The sequence below is a fragment of the Struthio camelus genome, chromosome 8 (genome assembly GCF_040807025.1).
Source record: "Struthio camelus isolate bStrCam1 chromosome 8, bStrCam1.hap1, whole genome shotgun sequence".
Classification (NCBI taxonomy): domain Eukaryota; kingdom Metazoa; phylum Chordata; class Aves; order Struthioniformes; family Struthionidae; genus Struthio; species Struthio camelus.
The window spans coordinates 36,131,770-36,154,373 of record NC_090949.1 but is presented as its reverse complement, the minus strand read 5'-3'; the positions used below and the strand labels follow the sequence as shown (position 1 = coordinate 36,154,373).

At 43.6% G+C, this 22,604-nt stretch overlaps 1 protein-coding gene across 1 annotated transcript in view; it reads right to left on the bottom strand.

Moving 5' to 3' along the window:
• Positions 1 to 20,872, bottom strand: part of CACHD1 (cache domain containing 1) — a 120,562-nt gene extending 99,690 nt beyond the window's left edge. Inside the window, exon 1 of the mRNA XM_068953434.1 lies at positions 20,647 to 20,872. Within this exon, the coding sequence (XP_068809535.1) occupies positions 20,647 to 20,835 (189 nt within the window). The 5' untranslated portion in view covers positions 20,836 to 20,872. The remainder of the gene's footprint in view (positions 1 to 20,646) is intronic.
• Between the last annotated feature and the right edge of the window lie 1,732 nt (positions 20,873 to 22,604).

Here is a 22,604-nt window from a genome sequence, read left to right as displayed (position 1 = left end):
TTAAAATAAAAACTGAACAAAAGCTCAGGTAAGTTACCCATGTTTGCAACTCCTGCAATGTTGCTACTGTCCATTAAAATTAGTCTTTTTCTTGGCAAAGGCTATGAGGATGTATGCGTATCTATTGCTGGTTTCAGTTGGCTTGGGTTTACAGGCCACACTGAACCATGGCAATCTGAATTAGCCAGAGCCCATCTCTGGATTTAGTTCTGTGACATGAAACAAAGGCGGCATATGTCTAAAATGAAGCTCAAGTTTCACAATTTTCTGACCGTTCTCCCGTCTGGTCTAGAAAAGCACACTGATACATTCTGAGGGACAAACAAGGAGGAAAAATAAAGGTTGCTTTTTCCCTTAATTTTTATATTGACTTAAATGACCTACTTTTGGAGGAGGAAAAAAAAAAAAAACAAACACACTATCCAGACACTAAGCTCCCAAACCAAGAGGGAGGGAGAAGGGAAAAAATGAACACAAGACAGGACTGCATGCTTTGTACTCATTTTCTATCCAGGGTCATGGCAGAGGAACTGCACTCGCTTCATACTGTGGCAATCAGCCCAAGAAAGTAAAATAAACTTCACGTGAAATCATCTAAAGGTCTAGCATTTAAACCTTATCTGCTTTATTACCCAAGGTGGAAATAATTTATCAAGTCGCCCTAACTATTTCACTCGATGTTAAAGATGTATATTTTGCCATGGTTTGGAAGGTCAATGTCCACCCAAGGCTGCTTGGATATCACCTCCGATCAAAATCTCCATCATCAGTACAAGAGACCTCTCAGATATTCCCGCAGGAAAACTTTTTTTTTTTTTTTTGTATTGTCACATATTTTTAGCAAACATCCTTAGAGAAGCAAACGCAATGATCAAAACTGAGGAAATCTATGAACTTTCATTCTAAGTAAACACCATTTAAACGAGCTACAGCAGAGAAGCGCGTTTGGCTGCACACTACTCTAACCAGGCACGCACACACGTCCTTCTAGATGGGAACGTACTGAATAAGAAGCACAGTAAAAAAAGCTCAGCATATTGCCCTTTTCTTTTAATTTGCCTAGAGAGAGACAAAAACCAAGAACGCATTTTGCATGGAGCAAGAGATTCTCTGGTTCCACATGTCCATTGTTTAATAACGCCTTCATTTCAGTGGTTTTTGATATTAATTACAAGCTCCCCCCAAAATGCTACATTTCCGCTTTTAATACTTTTTAGATTTCCCTTGGCTAAGGCACTACGGTGTTTCCTTGTCCTTGGAGAGCTTTATCTGGGATTATACATATGCACCAAACACAGCTGTTCCACTTCTTTCCTCCTTTATTTTTTCCACATTAAAAAACTCCCTCTATCAGCCACCCAATTAGCCGCTCTGTATCAAAAGGCTGCTTCGGCCTTTCATCTTCTTGAAAACTGGATTCGAGTGACAGGGTGTCATGGAAACTGCATCTCAGGTCATTTCCTGTTTCAATTTATAGTCACCAAGAAATAAAATAGTAATAACAACAACAATAGTGTTTTTTCAGATGCAAAATAATGAATACTTGTTATCTCACTCTGGAAAGCAGGCAGAAACAATAAAAAAAAATTCCTTCTTCATATAGTTCATACTGTGAAAAGCCAGTGAAAGGAAGGAACTGGGGAAGAGAGACAGGCGAGCAAGGGAATGAAATACAAGCACTGCTGCACGGTCCTTTTTCAAGCAACTCCTTCAAAGAGCGGACCTCCAGCACAGCAGAAGTCTTCCTCTGACACACTAAGAACCTAATTCTCAGTTCAATGTTCAATTAGCTCTCCCTCAAATAAGTTGAAGTAAACGAGCATCAAAACATTAAGCCCAAGGAATACACTGAAAGTCTTACCTGCATGAGTGGATTCCCTGTGTTGAATATGCAATGAAGTTAATGAAAGCTTAGAAGAAAATCTCTCCAGCTTTCCCAATCTGTATGCTTTGTATAGCTTACAGTAACACGGAGCAGCGTACGTCGTACGCGTTTCTCCACGGATTTCACTAAGCAAGACAGGAAAGTATTAAAAAATTGATTAGGAAATTGTTATCAAAACACATAAGTTTCAGGTGTTTTACCTATCCCAAGCAACTCCTTTTAGAAACTAGCAGTCTCACTTACCTCTCACTTTTGTAATAAAAAAATTCAACAAGCCCTAAACTGTTTTTAGGAGAGAGTTGCATTTGACTGGAAAAGCCACAAAAAAGCACATGAAAGATGCCGAGCAAAACACAACAAATTTCAACAAGCTGCTTAAGGAAACAGTATGTGCAACGTGATGTTGCACATACGTGATGTGCAACAAACCCACGTAAGATGGAAAGTGCGGTGCAAAGTGAGAGTTTTGCAATGATGCAGCATCTATTTGCTGATTTCAGATGAATAAACATAAAGTGTTAATAACAAGAAACACTATCAGGAACCCCATGTGCAAAGTGCACATGCAAAATAAACTACAAGTGAACGCCAGGAAATCCTGCTGGCACAAAGCTGAACCATTCCTGCACCGTACTCCATCTGAAGTTCCTGCCAATATTAATCAGAAATATTTTTATTTCCCATATGTTCTGAATGCTAAACTTCCACAGCATCTTACAACGTATAGCTCTCATCTACAGGATCAATCATATTTCAATTGATCATTCTAAGTATTTTCGAGGAACTATAATCGGGATAAATTCAGAGCAGGAATAGTCTATGGTAGAAAACAGTCAATCTGTCAATATCCACATGATTTGTGCAATAGCTAATTTCTCACTCCAGCAATCAATTCTGGCTATCTCTAGTTTGAACCCTGCAGGCTGCAACTCATTTTGTTTTTAAATTTACACACTACAGCCACATGCTCTGGGAAATTCCAAGTTCATTTCATCAGACAAAGAAAGGGGAGAATCTTTATCAAAAAAAAAAAAAAACCACACACCCCCCCGGCACACAAAAACTCATGAACAAGGGAGCTTTTACCTGAAGATGAGCAGTACGCAAAACAGCAAATACAGAGCAACTTTATTGTCTGTAACAAAGGAAAAAACAACAATGTCTTGGGGACTCATTAGTCCTTTGCAGAATTTTCTTTTGTTTTGATGGGGGGGAGGGGGAGAGGGAGAGAGAAACAAATACTGTAAGCTTGTACAGAGATCTGTGTAATTAAATCTATTAAACAGAGTTAAATGGGGGGCCCTAACAGGAAAAGGCAGCCTCCTCTTAGAAGAATTAAATCAAGGATTTTGGAATTTACTAACATTTCTGTGAGGTGTTTTCTTTCACAAGAAGAGATTAAGGAAAGTGAGCGGCACCTGAAATGACTCAGTTTACAAATGCACCTGAAAAGGGATCATGCCTTCATCCAAAACCGATCAGGCTGATTGTTCTTTTGGAAGCAGGCAGAGATGCTACATGCCTGTGCTGGGGCTGCTGGCAAAAAGGTGTCGAGTGATTTGTCTCAAAAAGCTTTTTTAAATTCTCAACACAAAATTCTCAATTGCAACGCTGACACCAGTACGAAGTGCCTTGGTTTATCCTGAGAGAAAGAGCTTTCACGTTTTAGAGGAATATGGAGAGAACCTGGTCTACTCCTCTCAACTCATATTCACTTTAACTTTGGCAGTGAACGGTCTTGCAATGTTTTTGAATTTAACACCTTCATTCTCCTTTAAAGCCACCTCAGAGCTCCTCAGTCTCCAGCTTTCTCTCTCAGCCACCCGAGCGCTTTGTTAACTATACAAATAACTATTTTACTCTTTGGTGCAACCAGCAGATACTCACCTCAACCCCAACACAGACCTACTTTTACTCTTGCCTTGACCTTGCTTTGGGATTTATCAACATTTGAAGTAATGACCGAGACCCTCCCCACTGTGAGCTCAAACGCAAGACGTCAATGAAAATTCATTATGACAGCTGCTGTAAGGGAACGCTAGCACGCTTAAGTACAAGACGACACACAAAAGACTGGATTAGTCCAGAGAGCTTTTGATGCAACTCAACGACTGCGTTAGGAACGCAGCTGACTTGAGAGGGAAAAAAACAGAAAAAGAAAATATGAAGTCAGACCAACGCTGATGTGTTGAAAGCTACTCTAATTCGTGAATGAAAGAATGAATAGATGACATCTCACCACATCCACCTCTTTCGGAGATTAAAGAGGAGAAATTAGGAGCAAACTATTGGATAGATCTGTCTTTCCCAGAGTTGCCCGTGGACGGACCCTAGGTCTCTGTTTTCCTTCAGAGTCCCCCAGGCCAGGCTAGTGATCCTGACCCCGGGCAGCGCCAGCCCCCACTTCCCTTCCCTCGCCTTCCCACCTCCCCTGTCTTCTCTTTACCCCTTCTCTTGGCTCTTTACCTAATCCAAAAATCTGTTTCACTGTTTCAAAAATCTGTTTCAAAGCAACAAGATGGAGACCCCAGCTGTGACCAGAGCCAAAAAATCATCAGCAAACACGAGGAATTTGATGAAGGGAGTTAGATGAGGTCCGAGCCAAGAACGAGAGGCAAAGCCTCCACGAGGAGTTAACTTCCCGGCAGACCAGGGCATCCGTCTGGGACCAGCCAGCCATCCCAGATCCCAAGAAACACAATCAACAGCAGGCCACCCTGTCTCCATGTTTTGTTACAAATAGTCGAAAAGCATTCACAGAGCAGTCAACAAGTCAATAATAAAAAGACTGTGCCCTTCTTTCCCACCAGGTTAGAACAGCTGGCCAAATATGAAAGCCTGTTCTGAAGGATCCCAATCATGGTTGTCCAGCACTAGCACTAATTAAAAGTGTGCAGCATTTTTTTTTTTTCCTCTTTTCCTCCCTCTGATCTTCTCTATGAATCTTAAATCACATGTTTCCAAATCTTGGAATGCATTTGCTGGGATCCTTGCAATGGGACTAAGGACCAGCTCTCTCTGCATGCAACCCAAAGAGCACGTGAATTATCAGTAACAGAAAACAGAAATGTCTTCCTCAGACCTAAAATTCTTTGAATTTTTGTTAAAAGCTTAGTTCTCTCTGCTAGATTTTAGTGGAAACTTAATTAGCTGTCCACATGATCCTTGTTCATCTTATGAAGACGTTTGCCAGGGCAAACTAAATGCATCTGTGACCTCACAACCTTATTTTTTGAGAAAGAAATTATTTTTCTTGCAAAGAATCTGTGCTATGCCACAGACAGAAAAAACTACCAAAATCCAACTGAGAAGAAAAACAGAAGATGAAAGATAACATCAGACCCCAGTATTTAAAAAAAAAAAAAAAAAAAAGCTCTTCTGTTAAGATAGCTAATACAGACAAACGTAATATTTGGACCTAATCAGTAATAAAGGAACTACCTGGGCTGAGAAAAGTTGTCTCAATTTCAGCCAGCTAGGAAGCGGCTATTGTTGACTCAGCCTCACTTTTACTGCCAGGACAGCACGGCCCTCATTGCAAATGCAAAGCCCCGGTTGGGGGTAGGAAGAACTAAAAGCGTTAAAACGCTCAGATCCCGAGTGCCAATCCCAATCACCTCGGCGCTGCAAAGCGGGGCCTCCCCCCCACCGCCACCCCGCTCCCATTCTTCTCCATTCAAGCTGAAAGGGAGCAGGTCTTTTCCTCTGCCATTCGGTGTCAGCGAGACTTGGGAAGCGCCACAGGAACTGCCGAGAGATCCAGAAACGCACAAAGGCTTCCTTCCACAAAGCAGTCTTTCATCTAGGCAGTGTGTCTATTAAATACGTCCTGTTAATGTGCATACATTTTTATAAAGAGATGATAAAGTGAAGGCTCAGTCACTAACTCAGCTATACAATAAGATTTTTAAGTCTATTACTAGAAAACTGGGATTGGAAATGAGTAGCTGGGAATGCTTCATAACTCCCCTGCAGCAATACTCAGATAAGACTGGTACCTAAAAGGGACAGCCTAGGTCACATTTTATGTCTTAAAGCTTTTGTTTTTTATTTGGTGACACATAGGCACCCAAGCCATGGCTGCTCCACATTAGGTACCATTCAAATATAAAATGAAAAGGATGATTCAAACCCTACGCTGAATATATCAGAACATGTCATGCTCTGGGGACACGGGCAGCCTCTGCCTTAAGAGCCTTGGGGGGCAACCGCTGTGTCACGCAGAGCCACGGCTCTAGGCATCGCGACTCCCACTGAAGTTACACCAACAGTTTCCCTGGCTTCAAAGTCGCTTGAAAAGTTCCTGCCCTCCCACCCTTGCCTTTTTAATCCGCTTCTGCCAACCTCTCACTGAACCGTGCCATTGGACGCAGTGGAAAATAAAGCAGATATTGGGACCTTTTTTCTGCCCCGCTGTTGCTTCTTTCTATCCAAAGGCATCTCCACGTTTCTGCCTACTCCTGCTCATGCCATATCCTGAGCCAAGCAGAGCTGAACTAGCTGTTCCTGCTTGTTACTGCAGTAGGAAACAGATTTGCAGCATCTTGGCTTCAGCAGATCAGGAACAGCAAGTTTCAGAAGAACGAAGCCATTTGCTACGGATACTGCTGCAACACGGCAGCTTCGGGATGAACTGGGACCGACTAGCAACGACTTCGGAGCTCGTACGGTTACGTCAAACGTCATGAAGGATCCTGAGCAGTGCGACATGCCCTTCTCCCTGCCCATTTCCAAGCCAAGACCAACCCAGGGGTGCTTGGGGGACAGTGAACAAGGAACATCCATCCCCTCTCCGCAGGCAGCTCACGGCCAATCCACCCTCTTGGCTGTTCAGCAGCAAAACACAGGATGAGAAAGACGTACTACAGATTTTGGCGACGGCACTAGGGTCAGCTACCTGGAGGCCAGCAAGGCGAGCAGCCGTTCCTCAGCATTTCCTCCTGTTCTGGTCAGGAACAAGCAGTAAACAGCCATTTTACCCGCTGTCTCTCTCTCATAGTCCTTGCTACGTTTTCTTTTTCTTCCTTTCCTTTACCCACAGGGATTCAAGATCTACCAAAATTTTGAATAAGTCAGGTAGAAATAAATTCCTGCCCGCCCTGGGGAAAAGTGAGTTATTTTTGTCCACTGAGGGAAGGAAAAAAAAAAAAGGGAAGAAGAATCTTTTTTCTTTTCTGCATCAAAGCAAGGCCACAAGTTGACAATTTTTACCAGTTTAGGTATGGCTTTACTCCAACTTCATACACTGGCCTTCTCAGAATCTGCAGCTCGCCACATTACCAGCCCACAGACTTACTATAGCAAGACTTTAGTATTTTAAATATATTTTTGGATATGTAGGCAATCAGATTAAGTGCCTGTTGCATACCAGCTCTAACATTATTTCAGCGCAAGTATCCCTAAAAGGGTGTGCATCTGTTTTCAGTATTAAAATGAAATGTCATCTTGGCATGACAGCAGCAAAAACCCAAACTCGTCATTGTTCACACACACACACAGAAAAAGTAGGTGATCTTGAAATTGCTGCTTTCTGTCATGTAGACAGTACTCTAGCTCTTCAGCTCCATGTCTTCGTAGCCCCAGGCATCCGTCCAGTTCCCTGCCAATGCCTCAGAGAAATTTTTCATCAAGCGTAAAATTTCAGGGTATCTGTTATAATCATGTTATGTTTTGTACTAACTGGCCAGATTACTCAGACATTCGATGTGAACATGTGCCGTATCAGCGCTGCTGGCTGACCACCTTGGCTGCAAGTCAGGGCTGCCGAAACGAGACCGCGCAGCCAACAGAGCAGTGCTGCCTGCCTGCCCCGTGCACGGAGAGAGCTTCCAGCACATACGCAGCAGCTGCAAAGCAGACGGAGAACAGAAAAAAATCCAACAAAAAAAAAGACGACAAAAACAAGCTCAGGAGACAGTGAAGTGACGCACAAAGACAATAAAAGCCTAGCTTTGCTACACCTTTTGCGTAAAAGAGAGTCTAGCTCATGACTTCACGGGGAACCCAAATTGTAACTCACAATTCCAGATGGGTCAAGGTTTAGGTTCAAATGCCATAAACGCTTGATAACATTTTTTTGTATCGAAATAGTACCAAGATGTGGATTGAAAAAAATAGCCTAGAATAAGCCTGAACTATATCACACGCTCTTTAGGTACCTATAAGCAAAGTAGCTGTCATCTAACTTCACTAGAGGTGGCAACAGCTTTCATTACATTTTCAAATGATTGCAAAACAATGCAATTTTTCTACTAAAGTTTTTAATGACTGTATCACCCTATTACAGTTGCTTATTTTTTCCTCTTCTCCTTTAGCATGAATTTTCAACATCTAATAAATCATTCAGAAGACATATTTGAAGTAGAGAAAAAACACAGCAAGCCTTACTTTTCAAATGAGTATTCAAATAGCTTGCCTACTTCCCTTTCTTCCAGACTGTGACCCTAAGTCTTCCTTTCTCTTGTCAAAATAACCATCGCACCTCTACCCCTTGAAAAGAAACCCTCCAGCTCAAACACAGAAAACTGGTAAAATATGTTGGGTTTCATTCGGTTGGCATTCTGTTCTTGGACACATATGAAAAGCTACATTTGAAAGTCTGAGGTTGCAGTTACAGAACCTATTTTTTTTTTTTAATGTATCTCTACACTTACAGTTAACAACTTCATATATACTTATTTATTCAGAAAGGGGGAGGCAAAATTATATTTATGTGACCTCGTGCTGAAACAGATACTGCAGATGCATTTTTTTTTTAGCCAAACAGAAATAAATGACTAATAATTTATATTAGGCTAGTTTTAGTTATCTACCACTATGGTTATGTTGGTGTTATTTTAATTTTGTCTTTGCATCCAGTCATTTTAGTGGAAAAATAGTACCATTGGTAGGTCAATAACTCAAGTGTTGAAAACTGAACAGAATTTTTGGAATAAAATCCTACATTCCTAGCAGTTAGCTCAGCACAATACAGGTACCTTGGCCAAAACCAGTTGAACCTTCAGCTAACTAATTTTAACAACCTCAAGACCTTCAAACATACCCCTCAGAGCAGCTACTGAGATCATCTAGGGCTACATAAAATACTTTCTGCATACAGACTGAGAACACTCATCATATTGCTTTTCCTTTAACAAATGATACATTAAATATCTGTGAAAATCAGAGGGAAGGACTTTGTACAAATGAGACAATATTATAATTTAAAGTTATAGTTCTAGTTTATTTGAAAATATGAAATGAACAATAAAAATAAACTGAAATTTCACCCCAAATTACACTACACTAAGTAGTAACTCAAGAGAGAAGAGGTGGGCTGCTTATGTGACCTCAGCTTTATACTTGCAGACTTTAGGATCGTGAAGCTGACCTAAAGCTAGAAAGCTTGAAAAGTTTGCCATTTCCTTCTTCCTCCTGCAATGTATGATTATTAATTTTTCTTCCCAAAGATGTTTTTTTCTTTTTCTTTTTTTCTTTTTTTCTTTTTTTTTTTTTAAATTTACTTGCAATTTCTGATAGGGTATTAGTAAGAGCTAAGTAGGTTTTTTTTAAGCAAATAACTGAATATCAGTTTACTGGGGAAAATGTTATAATTACAGCTTCTAAAAAATAAAGATATGCCTTTATTTTTAATTGAGGCAATATTCAAAATATTAAAAGTATTCTACTACCTTTCTAGGGAACAAAATTCAAGTGCAGTTACTGTTCTGAGGCTCCAGTTGAGGACTGGAGCTCACAAACGTTTGATATTACGTTCCAGGATTCTGCCACACCACAGTTACATTTAGATATGTAGAGAGTTGTCCTTGTTTTCATTCCCCAATGAGTCAAGTTTTAATATTTACATTTGCTTCTCACCTTAAATCCCTGTGTTAACGCAGCGCTTAAAGAAAATCAAAGCTTCCTAGAAGTAAGACACAAGAGACACTATCCAGTAATAATGTTTGCTAATTTTAATCTAGCAGATCAAGACTTTGAAATTTACAGTTTAAAAACAGAAACATAACCATTCCTGTATAATTTTACAAACCAGCCATCCTCAGGGCTTATTCCTGTATTCCTGTCTGGACCAGAAAGTGCAATTTTCCCTGTATATTTTTTTCTTCTGTAGCTGAACTTCCCCAAGCCCGACGGAGGGCGTAAAACCCATATGACACCTGCCAACTCTTCGATAACCATTGGCAAAGGAAGCTTAAGACAACTAGGAACCTGCAATACATATGACTGTTCAGGCAAACAATACATTTGAGGAAGTCTAACTACCTAGACCACAGCTGCAGTGTATTTAAATTAAATATTCCTTCACTGCAGAACTTGTTCATATGCCCAACACAAAAATGCTGAATCTAAAACACTAGCTTGGCCCCTCTGAAACCCATCAGGCTGAGATGGCTTCATTGTGCCGGCTCTTGTGAAGTGGAAGCTGAATCTTCACGGCACACATGAGCCTCCAAGGCTTGCAGTTTCAAAAGCGCAATTTATGATCCTCCGAGTTGAAGTGGTCTTTCCTCCTTCATTTTACTGCCCTCACAACGATCCTGCTTTTTCTTTTTCCTCCAAACAGTATTTAGATGTCCAAAATCAAAAAGCCAGAAACCCCATATGACTCTGGTGTCAGAAAAACAAGGCAAGATAATATGCTAGTTCACTGACCATGAGCAAGAGAAGAAAAAGCAAGGGAAAAAAACAAAAACAACAAAAAACACTGAAAACCGCTTTCTTCTGTACCAACCTTCTATAAACAGCTGCCACCTATTAATTTGCAACAGACAGGCTACCACCACAAGAAAACACTTTAGAAAAACTGAGTTTTACTCCCACAAGCGAGCATGCTTCTATAACCGTGCTCAAAAGGCAGAGTATCCCAAAATAAGTGATGATCATCTGATGCTTGCTGCTGTGTACAGTAGCTCACCATCCACCTCCCCAGCCCAAAAAGCATCAGAATCTTCCACTCGAGTGATTTTTCCTTCCTCTTTCAAGGCAGGGTAGTAACAGCACAAGTCAAATACTATCAACCTCTCCTGAAGACTTGGGCTTTCTCCTATTTGAGAACGCGCAGCTTGCTTCATCCCACCTTCCCACCCCGCAGCACATAGGTTGTGCTCACTACCTGCCTGGCATGGAGCAAACACCAAACCACGTCCAGCGATAAACACCACCTGCACCACCGGTGGGGACTATTACCTGGGTGGCATTAAAAGCCCTCCCTACAGCTCTAGCACCGCCATAGCAATTTTCACACCCAACTGCCATCGTCATTGTAAGGGACAAGGCAAGGAAGTTGAGACCAAGTTACCAGTTGCAAACATACCACGATCAAACAGCTCGTTTTCCTTGTACTAAACAAGGCTTTAGGGAAAGAAGTGGTCGAGATTTCTGCTTGTTTGGTTAAAACCAAGATATTCCATTAACTTGCTATCCATTTTAGTACCAAACACTACTCTCAAAGCCTGCTGTGATAAGTCATGCTCATGACCCACACAATGTGGCGTTCCCTTAGGTTCCAACAAATAAAAGGTGAGGGGTTGGTAGGCAAAGTAGATCTCTGAAGCCCCTAAACGCCAGAAAACACTTTCTACAGACAAGTTGCTAATAAAGTGTTTCAGCAAAATATTGTTTTGCCTGTCTTTTCCTAGACTTCCCATAATAACAGAATATGAAGAAAACCATACAAACACAAGGTGGAACTGGGTCCAAGAAGCAGCAGAGGGCCAAGCAGAGCCAGATCCAAGTAAGGACTGCTTTACTGCCATGCATGGGGCAACCACCCCTGTAACACCCACGTCCCCAAACCCACTGGGAGGCCTGCAGGGTAACGACAGAGACCACTGTCCCAATGTGCAACGTTTCAGATACAAGGAATACTCCTCTCAACCACTGAAAAGCGAATGTTTTGTACAAATGAGTAACTGTGGCCTGTTCCCCTCTTCCGCTACCATTATTCAATGCGTAAAACCCTCTCGACTTCCTGTGCAATCTTCCCAAGGTTTGGCGAACTCTTTCCACCCTTGGCTCCAAGCCTAGACTCACTTCAGGCAAAGAGGCTCCCACTACAGCTATTTTTGGCTGCACCTTCTCCTCTCCACCCCATCGCCACAAACACCTCTCCAGGCTTTGTTTGATATTACTTCTGAGGTAAAAGCATGGCCAAGAGGAAATATATTCCAATACTTCCTTTGCTGAAAGCAGAGAGAACCAGGAAGCTAAGCAGGAGACAGGAAGGTTGTGAAAGCATCCGAATCCCTTGCCATGATGGCATCATATCATTATTATGAAGCTAAATTAACCCTCAGATCCAACCTAGGATGGAGATTCTAAACAATTTTCAAAAAAAGATTACTTTGTTTTAATTATACGTGCTACTGAGGCTATATCAATGAAAATTTGAAAACTAAGACTGGAATACACACTCTTTCACCCAGATAGTGCGTAGAAGTTGTACCACTTTCCACAACTCCGCTTTTAATCAGAGAAATATTCATTAATCCCAAATAGGAAACAGACTGACTTCTTCACCCCAACTGAGCAACACTATATAGCCAAAATCCAACACTGATTTTATAAATACACACACACACACATATATATATATAAAAATAAAGGAACACTGATCATCAAAATATGAAGAGTAAAAGTTGTCTCTTCCATTTATCATCCTGTTTTTCTACAATGTAGGCTCTGCAGTAAACCTACTGAGTTACCAAAGACAACCTCTAGAAACTGCATTTAAATGCAGTTTAATTAATTTAAATCAGATACTTTCTGAGCCTAGAAGCTGTGAGAGTGGCACAGAAATATTCTAATAACCCTGTCAGAAAATGCACAAGAAATGCTGCTAAAGGAGTTCCAGCTTCTAAAAATCTTTACAGATACGTCTATTAAAGCCTTTTTCTCTGGTCTTATTCCCGCCTGTGATGATCAGAAGTAAAGCCAAAAATTCCTATTGCATCTCAGGAGCATGTGGAAGAGATAGCCAAAAGAGGACAACAAACACTAGTCAGACAGCTCTAAAGAGCTGCCCAAAGAATAATTATGGCTATTTTCAAAAAGGTGCTATGGCTTTTCTTCTCTACTTGTAGAGCGGTTGTAGCTTCAAAACACACAGTCAAAGTAGATCAAAATTGTGCATTTAAAGGAAAACTGTACCCAGTGAAAAACTGGCTGTATTAGCTGCTTCTATCTGAGAAGCTGATACAGGGAGACATAACCGTTTTTACTAGTGATTGTAACTGTGCAAATATACTTATGCAAACTCATTTGAGAGAGACTCTACAGAAATCCTGCAAGCCACTGAGAAAAAAAATTAAAAATCAGGAAAAAAATTAAAATCTATCACGGCATCAGAAATTACTGACTTGTGTCATTGCGACCATTTCAAAAGTTAGCTTAGATTTTTCTCTGCCAAACTAGGCACAGCACAGTATCGCATGGAAATCTATACCAGGGAAGAGGTCAATTATTACAGACTCTCCGGAGAACAAGACATCGCACGTTCTACTACAAACCAGCCGCATTGCAGGCACTGCGGTGGAGAACAAGAACCACCAACTCCAGTCTCACCATCCCATACGCTGTACCACCAGGCCCAATCCCGCTGCACGTGATGCTCGTTCAGGAATACGTATAACGTAAGAGTGAAGCACTGATTTAGTATGCACTCAACTTTACATTAGAAAAAGGTATGTCTTAAAAGCAGATCTAGGTTAAGTATTAACTTTATTAAACAGTTTTAAATGCAAAACAGGACACGATATCCTTTCAGACTTTAACACCACAGATTACTCAACAACAATAAACTGGAGGAAAATGATGATTGTCAAATGCTCTGCTTTTTAAGACTGTCCATACTTCATTGTTTTACACTTTAACCTGCAATAAGACTACGGTATGAGACAATATAGCTACTAGCTAAAACCTCAGCAGAACTTCTGACCCATGAAATGAGGGCTGACACATCAAAGAAGTTACTTAAATTTTTAAGTTACATTATCTATACTCAGAAAAAAAACAACTAGCATTTTCCTATTCAGCTACGCACAAAGAAATCATTCACAGAACATTATCCAAACCTTACAGAAGTCAACAATTAATGAACTCTCACGGTAAGGAATGGGCAAGCTATCCCTTGAAGAATCTCCTCTGTAGCTTTTCATTTATTCCTAAGCTGTCCCATAAAGAGAAGAACACGTGTGTGTTGCCATTAGCAGGTTTCATTCGGAGTCAGAATCGCGCTCAAGTAGCCAAACTATGAAGCAGTCCTGAAAAGCTAAAAGGAAATACAGAAATTTGGAATACTTCCTTGTAGCTGAGACTTCCATATATGAGTGTGAAGAACTGGTATATCTTGCAGAGATATAAATAAGACTCCAATCATTCATTTGCACAAAACACCAAAAATTGATAAACATAAAACAGTAACTGACAAGCCAAAAAAAAAAAAAATCTGTTAATACTTAACATTTATTTTTATTCTCAAACTTATCTTTCCTTTCTGTCCTTAAAAAAGGAGAAAAAAAAAAAAAAAGGGAAGCACTCAATTTTCTTTGGCAATAAGCATTAAATTTTTTCTCACCGGTGCCTCGTCAAGCTGCTGGCACCGCAGCAGTTTCTCTGCTACGTTCAGATAGGTAGGCACTTGCTATTCCTCCACTACTGAATTCAGCGAAGGAAGAAGTTGGCTAACGCAGACTGCACGCACTTTGTGTGCCTCCTTAACGCGCGTGTTATCAGCCCTGCCACAGCTGAGAGATTCCCAATGGCTTTACGACATACTTGGACTTCTTCCTGTTAATAATTCCTTCGCTCCCCTCCCATGACTGGCAGGGTTCTTCAACCCAGCAGCGAAGGGGGACAGCTAATTATCTACCAATCCACCTTGCTGCACCACATTTGGCAACTTTTATCTGCACAGGACAGCTGCGTTCTCCCCGTTTGAAGTGAAATGTCAGTCTCGACTAATGCAGCACGGCTTACATCACTAACGGGGCCTTGACACTTTGAAGAAACAACTCAAAGCCTAATTAAAAATTCAGATTCGCTCTCCTCAGCACAAAGATTTTGACTGCTCTTCCACCAGGACCTCTCTATAGCTTTTTGAAATGTTTCATGCAAGGAAAAAAAGAAGAAATCCAAGGGGAACAGGCTGAAAGACTGCTGCAGTCTTGGGCTTTCAGAGCCTTGAAAAAGACTGTTAGAGCTGGATTCAAACCAAGACATAATCATGTGAAACACATGAGATTTTACTCCACTGGTTTCTACCCTGTAATTATTACTCAAGCGTGCACCACTGCCAACAAAAGATACAGCCAAACATTTATCAGCCTGCATTATTTTTATTTTTGCACTGTTTTATTTCAGTTTCACAAGCTGGAAACAACCTGAAAATGACAAGAAAAAACAAAAAACAGCAGCAGCTCTCTACACTTTTGCTTAAGGTGAATTTTTAACCATTTTACATTAGGGGATATGGAATTAGAAAACGTTCTGAAACCTGGACCTGTTTGGACAATTTAGAGCTGGCGCTTGAGGATCCGCGGTGTTTTACGTCACTTGTTGCCCAAGTACCTCCCTGCCAGTCACTGCCTGACTGATTCTCAGACACCCAGAGAAGGTAGGGGGGGACGTGCAAAGCCCCTTATCTCAGACGTGGAAAACGATGGTTCTGGTATTTCAACTGGTTTGCAGTGCAACTTAAAATGGGACTCATTTTTTCCAAGTTGCAAATCCACTGTGATTAACCAGAAGATCATCCTTGGATATCTTTCCTAGACAGTAAAATTTTGTATTCTCTGGCTGCTGATTTTCTAAGAGATTAAACGAGCGGACAGTTCTTGTGACTGTAACTCTCAGTTTTCATCCAGAAACCTGCCAGGACTGTGGATTCTTCAGAACGAAGCGCCGCGTCATCCTCCCCACACAAACCCTGATGTCATTTCTATGTCTGTTTGTCATTCCGGTCTCTGTTCAATCCGTTCTTGTCGAAAACCATCTGGCTGGACAAGATACCAGTAAAACAAAAAATAATATGCTTGCCAGTCCATCTGGAGAAGCTTGTACACATGCCTACATCGTCCAAGCACATATTAATACACAAAGGAAAAAGAGTAACACAGTGAAAGAGCAAGGAAAAAATGACTAGTAAACTGCTATTTGCAGAGTCAAAAAAATTTTTTTTTTCTTCCAGCCTCCCAGGATCAGTAATTGGCAAGGAAAACAGGCCATACTACTTCCACAGAGCAAGTGGAAAGCATTAAGACGGCAGAGCTGACTTCAAAAGCATTCAAGGCTCTCTGGGCCCATAACTTTTGTTGTTGGTTTTGTTGTTTGGCCTATCTGTCTTGGAACATCAACACCCACATTGGAAGTTATAATAGCACTCAGCATCGCTTTTCATCTTCAAAGCAGTGCTTAGTCCTCTCAGCTCTCTCTAAAAGTAAATATTATTTCTCCGTTTTGCAGGTGGAGGTAAGGTACCTTACCTTGCCCAATGCTAGCAAAACAGTGCAATCCAGCAGTCCTCACCTTGCGTGCCCCGTGCAGATTCAGGCAGTCAAGCCATGCTAAAAACAAACAAAATATTCACTGAAGTTCTGATTTATCCTGCTGTTCTTCTCACCTCCCAGTAAAAGTACTTCAATTGTTTCAACGTACTCTGAAATCTCCACAAAGTCAAAGATCAGTCAGGTAACAGGAGACAGTTCAATCCCAACGTTAGACCGGGTCATGACCTAACTACCAATTTAGTTATAATTTTAGCACAAAAGGATGCTTACTTTTTAATTACTGCTGAGTAAGAGCAGTACTGCCCAGGAGAATACCTAACTCTGTGTCTCAAGCTGCTCATTCAGCCAGCTACAGCTCTTTGTGAATTATGACACGAGACGATTTACTATGTAGTCTACTGAATAATGAGAAAGAGTATGGCTGTCCTCAGAGCTGCTCAGACTGGTAAGCAGAGCTACGATTGCACATAAGCTTCTAAGAATAGTCTGCTGCAAAACGAAAATCTATTCCCCATACCTATAGGGACGCTGCCAACACGTGTTCCAGCTAAAAAAAGCTGGTAATAGTTACATGTCATTTTAGGTACCGCACCTGCGTTCTGCCCCAGATTGCTAACCACGCTTCTGGGAATGGTTTTTCTGCCCTCTGCGCGCGCGGCCGAGGAAACGGACTGCACAGGTGAACCCGCGCAGCCCGCTACTCGCACAGCGCTACGTTTGCTGGTGACCTAACTCCACCGAAACCAGAGGTGCTGCACCAACAAGCAGTTTGGCCGGAGGCTGTCAGAACACAGTCCCTTGAGAAATACAACCTTCCCTTTGCCAGGCGCTGGATTACTGCGGTACGCAGACAAGCAACAAACAATAACGCTGAAAAGGCCCAAATCTTAAAACAGCAGATATCTTCACCGCTGCTGCGTCACCTTTAAATCTAAACATGCTTATCCACCACTATGTAAAGTGCCTTAAACACCACAAGTGCTCTTCCTTGATCACAATTTAGAAGTGGCATTGAACAACTTGCAAGAACCTTAAACAGACCGTCTCTGCTCCCCAGGGCAAAAAAGACCAGGCACGTACACACACGCATACAAGCCTATATTAAAATAATATTCTCAGCCACAATGCATAAAATTAAATACATGCAATATCAAGACACAACAATGTCACTGACCGTGTTTGTTTTGCAGAACCGTCAAACGGAGTGGGAACAATAATTAATAGGTGCAACAGAGCAAGTCAGACAAGTTATGAACTTTCTGTATCTAATTACTTCTGGAGGAATAATATCAAAAATCATAATATATAAGAGACCGTGGAACCTATGCAGCTTTCTATATAATAGTGCACACTTGTATCATGGGAACATATTTGTTTATTTTAATTTAAAACTTAAATAAAACTGTTAAACCGCTGTTCAACACGTTCAGCGAATGATGCAGCTCACAAGGTGTCACCTATGCTACCCTCAGCTGTTCTTCACGGTATCATTCAAGGAATAAATTTCTGTGTGAAATCAGAGTGCTTCTACGAATGCATTGCTTTCACGTGTGAGAAAACAAAGCATTACTTAAAAGTAATAGTCAGATTCTGCACTGATGCGCTCAAGCAATGTCTATAAATAGAAGGCTGTGGTGTTAGTGCCAAAAACAATTGTTAGACCCATGCTGACATCATAACTCTCATCCTCATTCTTCCTGTAGCTTCAGCCTGTATTACAATGCAGATGTCCACGTACCTCATTTCTTTCAACAACGTAAAGCAACACACTTGCATTAAAAACACTAAGCCCTTATTACCGTTGTAGTAATTTTGTGAAACACTGGTAGAAGAAAAACGTATTACAGAAAGTGGACATGGCGCAGAAGAGACAGATCTTGTTTACGGCACTGAACGCTGCTCCAGTAGAAATCTCATTTATATTCTATCTCACAGCTTTCACACTCATTACATCCTTCCTCTTTACACAGGCATTTAAGGCTCAGAAATTCTATGGTTCTCCTCTTACCTCCTCTTCCAGTGTCTCCTTTAATGTCTTCTCTGGAGGCTCCACCTCATCCTCCCTTCCTTAATGGAGGCTCCCTCTACAAATTTTCTCTTCTTCCAGACTCTTTCTCAGACTCAAACACGCACCCAAAGCTCTCACCTTGTTCCAGCTCAACATTTCCACCTGCTCCTTCATTCATTGGATGTTTCCTCTCCTCCAAAGCCCTCTCCCACAATCACGTCCCCTGCCAGTGACTGCTGACACCCCCTCCTGCCTATTACCAGGATGCGCAAATGTGGAACTCACAGCTGAGAGGGACCAAACACGACAGAGGAGAGCAAGAGAAGCATTAAATCCTGCTGCTTCTTCCTCTGCAATTTCTGGAATTACATAAAACTGCAGTTCCCAAATAGCCAATATTAACCTCTCCTTTCACTGCCCGTCTCTTCCATCCTGCCATAGGATGCTTCCATCCTGAGAGGTTTCTCGACCTCTCAAAGACCTGCACCGGTTTTGCCTTTTTATCTTTGAGGCTTCCTACCAGCGGGTCTTCACCTGGGCCAACCACTTGACCGTCCTCTTTGCTGGGCTCAGGTGCAAGAGTCAACTAGTCCCTCCGCCCTCCTCATTCAGGTCGGATTTGGGGCCTGCTGCCACGTTGCCCTCTAAATTTCAGGCAACACGCCCAGATCTATAACCAATTAGAGCACAGAAGCTCTCTCACTCTTCTTCCAAAATCCCACAAACCTCGTTCATCCCCAAACAAGTCGCAGCAAGCACCTGCTGGTGTGGCTGTCCCATACTGCCCCGTGCACTCTCAGGACGGTTGTGCGGCAGAGGGACCGGCACCACGCGCCTGCGCAAAAACCACGCAAACAGCCTCACGCAAACGGAGAAAGCCCTAATCCTGCGCCAGCTAAGCCCACCTCCGTCTCTGCACGTTTAGAGAATTTCTACCCTAAAACTTTGCAAGAATCACAGGCTGCAGTGACACACGTCATAACATTGTCACTCTACTGCAGGCGGTCAGCAAAGAAGCTTCTAAAATCAGAGGAGGTTTGTTTTCACCAGTTTTTAATCTTCAACAGCCGTAATAATGTTACAGGGGGGAGCAAAGGACAGGCTTCTTATTAGCTTGATGGGAGTTAAAGCAGCCAAAACATGAAACATGCCAAAATAGAGCTCAGGGTGAAAAGGGTTTTCAGGGTTTAACTGCTGGTTTCACCACGCTGAATTATTTTGGGGGCATAAACTATCCAACTCACAGTAAATACACTGTTTTAAAGTTATTTGCATCCCCCTGCCCTGGCATCCAGGTTGTCGCCAAGTTAAATACAGCCAGTAGAGCTATTAGAGGAAGAGCCGGCTCCTCTTCGGTTTAGCGAGCACATCGCAGCCGGTGCGGAAGACAACCGCGCGTTTCTACGCAAGATGCCTTTTTTTTTTTTCTTCCCCTTCAAGTTGAAAGCAAAGAAAGACGTTGAAGAACGTCGCATTCGTTAGATTTTATTTTATTTTTTTTAAACACAGCAGGGAAACAGACTTGGCAACGCAATGACACTGATTTGGTTTCAATTCACTAGGGACGCCACCGTTTAGGGGACTGGGGCGATGCATCTCCCGAAGGGAAACGCACGCACACATAGGCGCGCCCTATGAAAGGCAAAAAAAAAAGAAAAAAAAAAAGGGGGGAAAAAAAGTGCGTGGGGGGGGGGGGTTTCCCTGAATTCAGGGGCAGGGACAACCCCCTCCCCGCAGCGCGCAGGGGCAGCGGCGGCTCCGCGGGAGGGCGGCTCGCACAAAGGCGGCGGGACGGGGCCGGTTTTCGAGGAGAAGAAAAAGAGAGGAGGGGGGGGAGGAAAAAAAAAAAAAAAAGCCCGTTTAGGTAAAATAAATAAATAAAATACAACAAAACCGTCGCCGGCCGCTTCAAAGCGCCTCCAGCGCGGCGGCTTTGCAACGCGCGGCTGCCGCCAGAAGCCGTTTGGGGATGGAGGGAGGGAGGGAAGGGGCCGGTTTGGCCTCTTTTTTTTTTTTTTTTGGGGGGGGGGAAGGGGGTCGAGTCTTTTTGTTTTGTTTTTTGCCCCCAGGCCCCGCAGCGGCCGTTAGGGCAGCGGCGGCGGCGGGCAGAGGGGCGGTGGGCGGCCAGCGGGGAGGGAAAGTTTGGGAGAGAAGGAAAGGGAAAGGAAAAAGGAAAGAAAAGCCGGGAAAGAAGGAAGACACGAAGGAGAAGGAAGGAAGGGGCCGGGCGGGAAAACGCGGCGCGGTACCTGCATGGTGACCACCCCCAGCTCCTCGGCCGCCAGCTTCCTCATCTGCGTCGCCAACACTTGCGCTTCGTCCAAGATGGAAAACTCCGCCTCGGCGGCGCCCAGCCCCCAGAGCAGCGCCAGGCCGAGGAGGCCGAGCGGCCCCCGGCCCCGCCGGCCGCCCCGCACCGCCGCCGCGGCCTCCTCCATGCTTGCCGCGGGCAGCCGCGGCCGCCCAACGCCGCCTCCGCCGGGCCGCGGCTTACGCTAGGGCTGCGGCGCCGCGCCGGCGGCCCCCATGCAGCGCCCAGCGGAGCGGGGCCAACGGCCGCTGCGCGCCCCGCGCCCGGCTCCGGCCACACGCAAAGCGCGGAGCGGAGGGCGCAGCGCAGCGCGAACGCCACCGCCACCGCCGCGCGCGCACTGTGGGGGGGGGGGGGAGGTACCGGGAGGGGAGGGGGAGGGAGGGGCCGCGGCGCTTTCCGCGCGGGTGGGGGCGGGGCCGCCACGGAGCTCCGCCTCCCTCATCCGGCCACGCCCCCTCCCCAGCCGGCCCCGCCCCCGGGTGCGGGAGCGCGGGCGCGGAGCGGAGCGGCGGCGCTGGGAGCCACCCGGGGGTGTTCAGTATTCGGTGAGCGTGTTCCTGAAGAGTCCCCGCACCGTGGGGGCTTCTGGGGGCTTTTTTTTTTTTTGGGGGGGGGGGGTTGGGGCTTTTTAAATTTTATTTTGGATTTTTTTATTTCTTTTTTTATTTGTTTCTTTCTTTTTCATTGGTTTTGGATTTTTTTTGTTTATTTTAGGTTTTTTGTTTTTTCTTTCTTCCTTTCTTTTTTATTTCTTTTATTTGTTTCTTTCCTTTTTATTAGTTTTGGGGGTTTTTTTGTTTCGTTTTGTTTTTTGTTTGTTTCTTTGTTTTTTTGTTTTGAGGTTTTTTGGTTCATTTTGAATTTTCTTGTTTCTTTCTTGTTTCTTTCTTTTTTTTTGTTTGTTTCTTTTGTTTTGGGGGCTCTTGTTTTGTTTTGTTTGGGTTTTTTTTTTTGCTGGTTTTGTTGTGTTTTGGAGGAGGGGGCTGTCAGTTGATTTTTTGGTTGGAGGGGGCGCTGGCCGCCCTTCCCCGCGGGTCGGCCCTCGCCGGCCGCTGTTCTCGTAAAAAGGGGGAGGGGGGAAAAAAAAAAAAAAAAGGGCTTTTGCCAAGTTCTCTGCCACCTGCACGTTTGTCCGCGCGCTTGGTTTCTGTAAATACAAGGGATAATTTTTTGCAAAAGCCGTATCCGTTTCTCCTCGTCTTTCAGGGGCTCTGCAGGCCCGCCGCGCTGTTCCCGTTCGGTAACGCCGAGGAGGCCGCCGGGTGCGGCAAAGGCAGCCTACAGCAAAGCCGTGCCCCCCGAGTGAGAGGAGATCCACTCATTAACGAGATCCACCAGTGCAGGATGCAAAGGTTTTAAATTATAACGAAAAGCCAAGTGGGTCTCAAACACCGTGGCTAAGCGACCTCCTCCTTTTATTTTTTTATTATTTTTTTTTTTTTTTGCTTTATTTCTGGCCTTTGTTGCGCGTTGGAAAAGAAAAACCAGCTCTGCCAACTTTGTGGTAGAGAAAGCACCCCTCGGTACTGTCGGCGTCAAACTTTTAACCAATCGCGTCAAAAATACCTACCTCCGCCTTAGTTACGAGTCACTGCTTTGCTTTGGAGTACGTGTGTAGTTGTTACACGGTTTAAGCAAAGTCCTAATTCTGCACTGCTTCCCCCAGCGCCCAGGGGACCGAAGGCTCGGTTTTTCCATTAAAATAAGGAAAACAAAACAAAAATCCTGATCCTTTGAGTTAATTCCAGTTTTTAGCAGAGTCCCACGTGAGAAACGGTCCCTTTGGGAGGACGGCAGAGAAACGCCGGGAGCCGGCTCGGCCCCGTCCTGACGGCCGTGTCCCCGCGAGCCCCGGGGCCGCTGCGCCCGGCGGCACCCGGGGTTCGGTCCTCC